The 9,925-nt window shown below is 38.6% G+C and overlaps 1 protein-coding gene across 2 annotated transcripts; it reads left to right on the plus strand.

Annotated features, from left to right (window-relative positions):
* On the plus strand, positions 1 to 4,924 carry LOC102231175 (insulin gene enhancer protein ISL-1). Of its 2 annotated transcripts, none has more exons than XM_023341785.1 (6): positions 1 to 193; positions 450 to 639; positions 1,319 to 1,578; positions 2,445 to 2,728; positions 3,091 to 3,258; positions 4,177 to 4,924. In XM_023341785.1, exons 1-6 carry the CDS (start codon positions 166 to 168, stop codon positions 4,291 to 4,293), a joined length of 1,047 nt encoding a protein of 348 aa, XP_023197553.1. In that variant the 5' UTR covers positions 1 to 165; the 3' UTR covers positions 4,294 to 4,924. The 2 variants fall into 2 exon arrangements, with proteins under 2 accessions (XP_023197553.1, XP_005804131.1); XM_005804074.2 differs by having other exon boundaries at positions 2 to 193; positions 2,442 to 2,728.
* Positions 4,925 to 9,925: the final 5,001 nt, after the last annotated feature.

A 9,925-nucleotide genomic window follows, 5' to 3' on the forward strand; every position in this document is an offset into this window, starting at 1 on the left:
ACACACACACGCACACACACACACGCACCGGTGGGAACCATACACACACTTCGTCGCTGAGGCTGGACACCAACGCTCCTGGCCCGGCAACGGAGCGCAAATCCAGGCTTCCAGGCGCCGCAGCCCGCTGTGAAAGTGGACTTTTCATCGCCTTTCTTTTTCGATATGGGAGACATGGGGGATCCTCCGAAAAGTAAGACACTTGTTTTGGGTTGGAATGCGATGCTGATATCACTTAAATTGGGACTTTGGAGTTGTGCTGTCAAGAATACTTTTTCTTAGCCCTGTTACAGTCGTTAGTTTTAATAATATTATAAAAACAATTGTGGCCTAATCCAGGTTAATTCCTATATTTTTTTCACCACATAATAATAATAATAATAATAATAATAATAATAATAATAATAATTGAACAGCGTTTGATGTATCAAATGGGCCTCTTCTTTCAGAGAAGCGACTGGTGTCTCTTTGCGTGGGCTGCGGGAACCAGATCCACGACCAGTACATCTTACGGGTATCTCCGGACCTGGAGTGGCATGCCGCTTGTCTCAAGTGCGCGGAGTGCAGTCAGTACCTGGACGAGTCATGCACTTGCTTCGTCAGGGATGGAAAGACTTATTGTAAACGGGACTACATCAGGTAGGACGGCCGGGACGGGATGGGATGGGACGCCTCTGATGCGACAAGAACTGGAGCAGCTCGGCGATTGGAATTATTGGGTTGTTTTCAATATTTTACAAGATCCATCAGAGATTATTCGGAGTGACTTTGCATCGCGTGGAGTTCTGGTTTCACCGGGTTCATATTAAGATATTGTGCGGTGCTACAAATAACTTGTTGAACAACTTGCAAAGTGCAGCCTCAACTAATTCTTCATCTTAAGCTTTGAAAGATGCACTTCAGAAGACTAAAAAATAAGATAAAAAATATTAAGTAAACAACCGTTGATAACCAACGAACAGATCAGCGTGAAACCGCTTGGGTCAAATGGGAATTTATTAAGGCGCCGGTGTTAAGAACGTGATGATCACAAAATAAAATAAAATTATATATATATATATATATATATATATATATATATATATATATATATATATATATATATATATATATATATATATATAATAGGCCTCATTTAAAAGAATAGGCCTAATATTGTTCATATCACAACTGCTATTAGTAGTAGTAATAATAATAAAAATATTGTTTTATTATTATTATTATATAAAAATTATTTGCAAAAAAATCCACCTAGACTATAATTTTCCTATTTTGACTTTTTGCTTAATACGTGTGAATGTGTGTGGTTGCCCCGCAGGTTATACGGTATTAAATGCGCTAAATGCAATATCGGATTCAGCAAGAATGACTTCGTCATGAGGGCTCGCTCCAAAGTCTACCACATCGAGTGTTTCCGCTGCGTGGCATGCAGCAGGCAGCTTATCCCGGGAGATGAGTTCGCTCTGCGGGAAGACGGGTTGTTCTGCCGCGCAGACCATGACGTGGTGGAACGGGCCAACCTCGGCAGTGGAGATCCGCTCAGTCCCCTGCATCCGGCCAGACCGCTGCAGATGGCAGGTAGAGTCCTGAGGGTATATCCCCACAGAGGGGATATCATGATCTGAGCTATTATTTTTGTTTGCATTGCGTTCCTTAGAAAACAAACACACAGCAACAAAAACTAAGTGTGTGTGTGTGTGTGTGTGTGTGTGTGTGTGTGTGTGTGTGTGTGTGTGTGTGTGTGTGTGTGTGTGTGTGTGTGTGTGTGTGTGTGTGTGTGTGTGTGTTTTAGGAGGGTACGGGGAAGTGTTTCGTTCACGCTGTCCAAGTTTGATGTATAGCCTATGCATTGTAAGATGGGTTAAGGGTCCTTCAATCACCGTGAAGCTGCTCCTGATTCTTTCACAGACAAGTGGGTGTGTTCTTATAGTGCGCAGTGTCTGCAGGTCTGTTTCTTTATGCAAACCACCGTCTGACCAGATCAGGGTGGCTAGATTAGATAAAGCGGATGCTGCTGTCCGAAATAGGCTGCAAAGTTATCACAGCTGGGGGAGGACGGCACTCCTATATGGCTGTGGGTCCATATTGTATCTGGGCTGTTGCTGTGCATTCGAAACTTTAATTTGTTGGCCATAGACCCGAAAAATACAGACATGTTGTCTACCTAGTGGAAATTTATTCTAAGAAAAAAATATTGGGGCTGTACTAAAAAAAAGAAAAAAATGAAAAGAAAAATATGCATTTTAAACAACAAATACAGATTGTCAAACAATCTAATTTATTTGCTAAATAAGTGGCAAAATATGAACTGAAACCCAAGTTGCAGGAGAAGGTTAGCGACTGCTAAATCCGTCGACAATCCGAAAGCTTCTGGATGTTCATCAGACCGATCAGCTATCTTGGTCTAATTTTGCCGCTCTCTACTCTATGTTTCCAAACAGCAGAACCAATCTCAGCGCGGCAGCCTGCACTCAGACCCCATGTCCACAAACAGCCAGAGAAGACCACCCGAGTCCGGACGGTGCTGAACGAGAAGCAGCTGCATACGCTGCGGACCTGTTACAACGCCAACCCGAGGCCCGACGCCCTGATGAAGGAGCAACTGGTCGAGATGACCGGCCTCAGCCCGCGAGTGATCCGCGTCTGGTTCCAGAACAAGCGGTGCAAGGACAAGAAGAAAAGCCTGCTGATGAAGCAACTGCAACAGCAACAACCCAACGACAAGACGGTGAGAGCGCCGACCTGTTGCTGAGCAGTTCAGAAGCTCCTGACTGTGCTGTAAAGTCCCGAAAGAAACCTTTAGTCTTCTCTTGCATCAGGAATGCCAGTATGTTTAATCCCAGTACATTCTGATAATTTAATTAACACCAAGTGGTAAAACTGACTCATTCAAGAAGTTCTTAACTTCATCGGTTTGTGTTGTTCAGCTTGTTTCTGGTAATTGACAGCACGCACGAACGAACGAATGCACGCAACCACCCCTCCCCGCACCCTTCCACCCCTTTCCTCAGACACACGTACCCTCGAACGCATACCCTTGAGATGATGCTGCAGATGTGTGTGAACGCTGACCATGACCCCTGCATGCAGAACATCCAGGGAATGACGGGCACCCCGATGGTTGCGGCCAGCCCGGAACGACACGACGGCGGCATTCAGGCCAACCCGGTGGAGGTGCAGAGCTACCAGCCGCCCTGGAAGGTCCTCAGCGACTTCGCCCTGCAAAGCGACATCGACCAGCCGGCCTTCCAACAACTGGTTCGTCGTTTTCTGTTCACTAATAGAACGATCTCTGAAAGGTTAAAAATCTAAGTCGCTTATTTTGCCCTTGAATCTTTTTGCACTTTAATATTGACCTACAATGGTTCCTCTTCTGTTTTCTTTTTGAGTTTCGAATATAACAAGTTTATGAAAGAACATACTGCTCATTAAATTGCAACTTGACAATTCAAGCATATTGTTTGCTGTTTGTTGGCATCGCTGTGCTCACATCCGATCACTCCTCCGCCTTCAAACATTTTACTTTTTTACTTTTAACTCCTGTAGCCAAAAAAAAAAAAAAAAAAAAAAAAAAAAAAAACAAAGCGGCTGTAGCAAAGAGGGCATTCTAATGAGATTTTTTTATATAGTCTGCATTATACTCCTCCAGCCAGTATCCAGCTGACTGTCGGACACCTCTGAGGCGGCATTAGTTTCCTGCTCGGAATGTGAGCTGTGCCGGCCTCTTTCTGTACATTTAATTGACCGTTTAGGGATGCATCTGAAATTGAGACACTAGTGATGGCTTCCTTTATTCAATTTCTGTAGATTTTTGTGTAATGTTTCTATTGGAATTATTCAAAACGTCCCGTACAGGAGCTGGAATCTGTCGACTGAAAAAAAAAAATCACTGGTTGGTCACTCGTGGATTTTCACATTTCTTCACTTCAGATAATTTTGTTGTACTTTTGGTAAAATGGGAATTAAGAAATCTATTGTTGGCTTTCGGAAAAACTTGGGTATTTTCTTTGGAAAGTTGTGATCCTAAAACTCTTGACAAAATTGAAACGTCTTTAGATATTCTCTCCCATTAAGTGAGTTTAGTTTTGCGCTATTTTCAGCCCAGCTGAGCCCAGACAGGATTCTGAACACGGTTCCACACTGCTCTGTCTAACCGCTGCCTGATGCGTCCTGCAGGTCAGCTTCTCAGAGGGAGGACCAGGTTCGAATTCGACAGGCAGCGAGGTAGCATCCATGTCCTCCCAGCTTCCCGACACGCCGAACAGCATGGTCTCCAGCCCCATCGAGGCCTGAGGACTGCTTGAACACACAGCCCCGACCATCCCATTCCTCCTGACTGGGTGTACTTTGACACTGTGAAGACAATCATGGGATTTACTCCAGCCAACCATCCTAACTTTAACACGGAGTGCAGACGGACGGACATGATGAGCGGTGCTGCCTGCTTTCAGTTGCCAAACGGAGAAGAGAGAAAAGGAAGCGGACCTCTGACAGGGAGCGCAATCTAATTCACGTAGGCCTACTTTCGATATGTTCAGCTTTGAATAGAAAACGATGTTTTTTTTTGTTGTTGTTTTTTTTTTTTAACCCGCACCCACACCATATAGGCTAAGAGATCTTTTGGATCCGTCTGATTTCTTCATTTGACTGATTTCCTTTATGACCCAAGGCCTGAGGCATTTTAAACAAGGTATACCTCTAGTTTGCCACAAACGTTGTGGGACATTTGTGCGTTAGCCTATAGTGTCCGTCCAAGTATAGGCTATTTTTTCTTTCCCAAAGACATGTAAATTATTCAGTTAGTTCTCTGCAAGAAATTGTATTGTTTGTTCCCGTGCAACAGAATTATTTATTATTTATTGCCGACAAATTTGCCACCTTTTGTGTAACTTTCGTAACTGAAGTAAAAAGAAACAAAAAGAAATATGCAGTTTGGTCTTTGGACTTTAGTTTACATTTTAGTTTTTATTTATTCTTTAAAAATATTTAATATCAAGACAAAACGAAGATTTTTTATTGAGTTTTCTATTTACGTAGTCTATAGTAAGGAACGTGTCTTATGTAGTTAGTTATCAGGTATAATGTTGACGAGAGAATGACAAACAAACTTGCATTTTTTTCTTACCACCATTTGAACTTTTGTTTTACAGCACAACACGTCCTCTTTCATAAACATTCTATCCCCATATCCACGCCTTTCAGAGTGAAAGTGTTCTGAGGCCTGCGGTTCTGATTTGACCGAGCTCACATCAGGCGTAGTAGTTCTCCGATGTTTTATACCAAGGATTAGGCTCTTTTCTGTCAGCTATTAAAATAAAGAATCTAGTAAAAAAAAAAAAAAAAGACACACAGGCAGAAAATGCAGCACCACATTATTGAGTGCCACCATTTGATCAACATTTCAACCTTTTTACTATGTAAAGGAAATTATTGTGCGCAAGCAAGGGATGCAAGTCTAAAAACGGTATATGGTTAAAAAAAGAAAAAAGAAAAGACAAGACTAATTTATCATGTGTCCTTTATAACCATGTCCCTGACAAGGTTTTCATTCTAATCTGATTAATCAGCTCATAATGAGCTTCCAACACTTCTGCTTAACAGTTAGAAATAGTTAGCAAAAGGTGGAGGAAGTGAGGCGGAGAGTGTCATGACTTGTAAGTCCGGCTCTGTTTCTTTGTTTAATGTTGATTTGAACATTTCCTTGATGTCCTTTGATCTACACTCAGAGCTTAGTGTTCAGATGAATGCCAGAAGCTACAAAGCCACCTGATTTAATTTATTCATCTTTGTTTTCAGATTTGATCACATTTCTAATTAGTTTCTTTCAATTTCTAAGGTGGTGTTGTTAAAAACATGCAAAACATGTCACTCTTTAATTAAATCAAGAAATTGGTTATATAACCACTTAATGCTACATTACTTAGTTTCCTTTTGTAGAAATTAACATGGTCTGTGAAAGCATGTAAGAAAGATGAACAGCAGATCATCCAGAAATCCATAAACAAACAGATGCTGAGTTGTTTCAGTAAATATTCATCTGGTCAAATATCTATGTTGAGACAAAATCTTCTCACTTAGCCATTAAAATTCACTTTACCTCACCTACACATCACCTCAGATAATTTATTTTTACACCTCAAAGTTAGTTTCACCTGAGCTGTCTGAATCGTTGTTCAAAGGGCATAACTGTGATTGTAGAAGAAAAATTATATTTTAGTATGAAAAGAAAAAATGTGCCGAAGCTGTATGACATCATCACAGTCTCCTCGTGAAATGTCGTTTTTTCTTTTCTGAAACTTGCTAAATTGAGGTTGATTTAGGTCATAATTCAGATGGCCACCAGAGGTTGCTTTTTGAGCAGGTACAAACATAAGATCAAACAACTCCACAGGGACCTGAACTATGAAGGAGGATTTAGGGCTTCCAGGGGTTACCTCAGATTTAACTCCAGGCCTGGATACGATGCCATGGTATTTTACAGCACACCTACCCTGCTGTGGAGCACCTTATGCTGGAGACCAGATATCACTAGCTATAAAAAGAACACCTATTCATCAATCAATGTTCTTGAAAACTGAGTGGTGATGTTGGAAAAAAAAGAAACATTGTGTGTTATCAGTGAGGATTTGCAGACCTGGTGGCATAAGGGATAAGGGGTGCTGGTGGGAGAATCTGGTTTGAAGCCTTGTCCCTGTAGTCAATTATGGTTAAATGATATAAGAATAATATAATTGAAGCATATAAGATTTAAACTTAGACTTATCACCAGTTTTTCAGTTAACTCAGTTGTATGTAGTACTCCTGTAGTTTAGTGCAATCTGTTATTTATTTATTTATTTATTTATTTATTTATTTATTTTTGAATTGAAAAGGATACTACATAAAAATCTCCTATGTCTCCTTCATCTGTGTGACATATTAAACATAATGTGGACAAGAAAAAACAAGCAAATACCATAAAATACACAAAAATAGTAAAAGCTCAAATGTAGCTAATTATATTATATTGACATTCAACTATTGTACAGTTAAAAAAGCAAGGAAATAGAAAACAATATTAAATATCTCCAGTTGCTATTCTTTATGTCATAAATGGAATCACGCCAAAACTGATGTTGCAGGAAAACATGGGAAGATGGTGGGTGAGGGAAGGGGGGGGGGGGGGGGGGTTCTGTCATTTTGGCTGAGCACATTATATTCTTTGTAACTGTCAGACACTTACAACATTTGTAAAAGGTCAGAGTGAGCAGAAGGAAGGAGTCAGAAATCGGCAGGTCTGTTTGTGGAAACCTTCTGCCAGTGTGCTGTATCTGTAGTGTCTGTATAAACTGCAACTTCTAAAGTCAAAGCTTCTTGTGACCAACGCCCATGTAACAACTCCATTTAACATGCAGATTATAGCTGTGAGCAAATTTTAAAATCAAGATATCAATGTTGCATTTCATCCCAGCAAATGAGGTCTACCCTAGCCATTGCAACAATGTCTAAAAACCTTAGGCTGTTTGTTGGCTAAATTAAAGTCTGCAAAAGAAGGCAGTTTGCTTCTTCTGCTTGATGACAAGCATGTTGGATGTAAAATTCACTTTCATCATGAGGCTCAGAGTTTTAGTGCAAGTAGGTTCATTATACAAACAGTTCTATCGTTTCTATGGGGTGTGCAAAAAACATTTGATCAGGGCAAAATGATCACATTATTCCCCTTCCAAAAAGAGACAAATGGCCACAAAAGTAAAGTGAGCTTGGAGAATATGGATGATTGCCATTGCACAGGAAGTTAGGATGGCTCCTTAACAGTGAAAGTAGATATTTTGTTTGGAAAAATTGGTGTTTATTGACACAAAAGTAATGGGGATGGATTACTGTGCCAAACATGCTGCAGAATAACTGTAAACCTGCCTGAAGGTAAAATCGAAACTCCTAATTGGTACCTGTGATATCCAACTGTGCATTGCGCAAGAACCCAATGACACCAGGTAATCCAGGTAATTACATTCAGTTTTCACTGTGTAACTGCAGTTACGGTTACAACAGCTACTGTATATCTATATTGTGAAGGCCAGTATTGCTCTGCACAGCAGGTTGTGACAACAGATGCTGCCACTGCAGCAGCATCAAGCTACATTCCTCCCAGTTTCCATTACCACAGCAAGATGGCCAATCACCAACCTGGGGTATCAGGATGGGTTGAAAGCTTATGCAACTATTGCAACAAATGATCTGAACTTTTGCTCATCAGGGTGCAGGACCTGTGCCCTGTCAATATGCTCTTATTTACAAAGACGTATGGAATAAAAATATGTCCATGTTAAACAAATAAATTCGCCTTTTTACTAAACAATTTCAATATTTTCCCAAACAAACCAATATACAGATACTAAAACAACTTCATTTATATTTTTTAGATCCAAAAAGTGTTAACTGTTTGTAGAAATAATTATTTTTACATGGATGTTTACAGTGAAATTATGTTGTTCTGAATGCAACATGAGTTCATGGCAGTAATTCTACTGAACATCAATGACAATAACAGTAGAGTGTTATTTTATTTTACCACTTCTCTACACTGGTTGCCAGTGTTTCCACAATCCCTATGAACACTTCCCTGGTGAAAAACTTTATATATTACAGTGTATTTTAAATAATCTGTCTTTTTTTCTGAAATATATTTTTAGTATGCTATCAAGTGGATATAATTATTAAGATTATATTAAAAATGTAAAATGAAAACATTTTTAAAACATTCTTCTAATACTCATTTTAAAAAAGTGTTTTGGCACACTTGCTGAGGGTGTAATTTTTCTAAAATATACTTTAAGTTTTAATTAAATATATTAGTAAAATTATACTTTGGATTATCGTTTTAAAAATACATCTTGCATGTATTTGTAAAATTGTATATTTTAAAGGTATATTTTAAAAATATACTACAAATATATACAGACAATACTTTTATGAAGTTTTATTTTTGGCAATATTTTCAAAACAGTTCTTGTATATTTAATGAGCCTTAATAAATCTCAAAATAAATATTTTTCATTAATATTTGTAAATATTTTGTAAATACTTTCTAATTATATTTCAATAAAACACTTTCAGTGTTTACATGCATGTTACCTTATGCTAATGAAGTATGACTTATGAAGTGCCTTAATTATCTTTTGCTGTTTTGTTAAAATGACAATAAATAAATAAACAATCCTTATAGTGGAACTTAAGGATTGTACTGTAATATTGTTTAACAAAGTAATAAATAATTTGTTCATACCTCATAACATCAAACACTGACATTTTATTGACAGAGGTTCTTCAGCAAAAACATCATTGGTCCTTAACACTAAATTTAGAAGGTATCTTCAGTTTTACATCTCTCTGAATATGATCTGTTTTTATCAGATCTTTAACTAAAACACAGAAGCTGTATTTAACCAATCTACTTTCAGATGTAAATTCTATTAGTGAATGGCATTAGTTTCAGTTCACACACCAGACCAGATAATGCACACTTTCTTTTTTTTTTTGAAAACCGCCATAAAAATAACTAGTACAAGAGGAAGGACATCACAGTGAAGCTGGGAAGGAGAAGAAATGCTCTTCAAATTCATAACTTTTACTCGCACAATATTGCCTTGAAAGTAGAGAGCAAATTGATAATATTTATTAATTTTGGTAACTTCAAGCTGATGACCTCCTAGTCTCAGATAGACGATAACACAACAGGACAAGAACTGGATGGAAATGAAATGTGGGTCACGAAAGGGGAGGAAGGCTGCTGGTGCTGGTGGTAAGTTTGCTTAAAATTCTAACAATCTTAGTTTAATTATAAACAGTGGAATACATATAAAAACTTTTTTTTTTCAGAAAATACTTCTGAAACGTTTGTTTCAGAAGTAGTTATTTTATCAAATTTATTGTGACTATTATGGTT

This window comes from Xiphophorus maculatus, chromosome 11 (genome assembly GCF_002775205.1).
Source record: "Xiphophorus maculatus strain JP 163 A chromosome 11, X_maculatus-5.0-male, whole genome shotgun sequence".
NCBI lineage: Eukaryota > Metazoa > Chordata > Actinopteri > Cyprinodontiformes > Poeciliidae > Xiphophorus > Xiphophorus maculatus.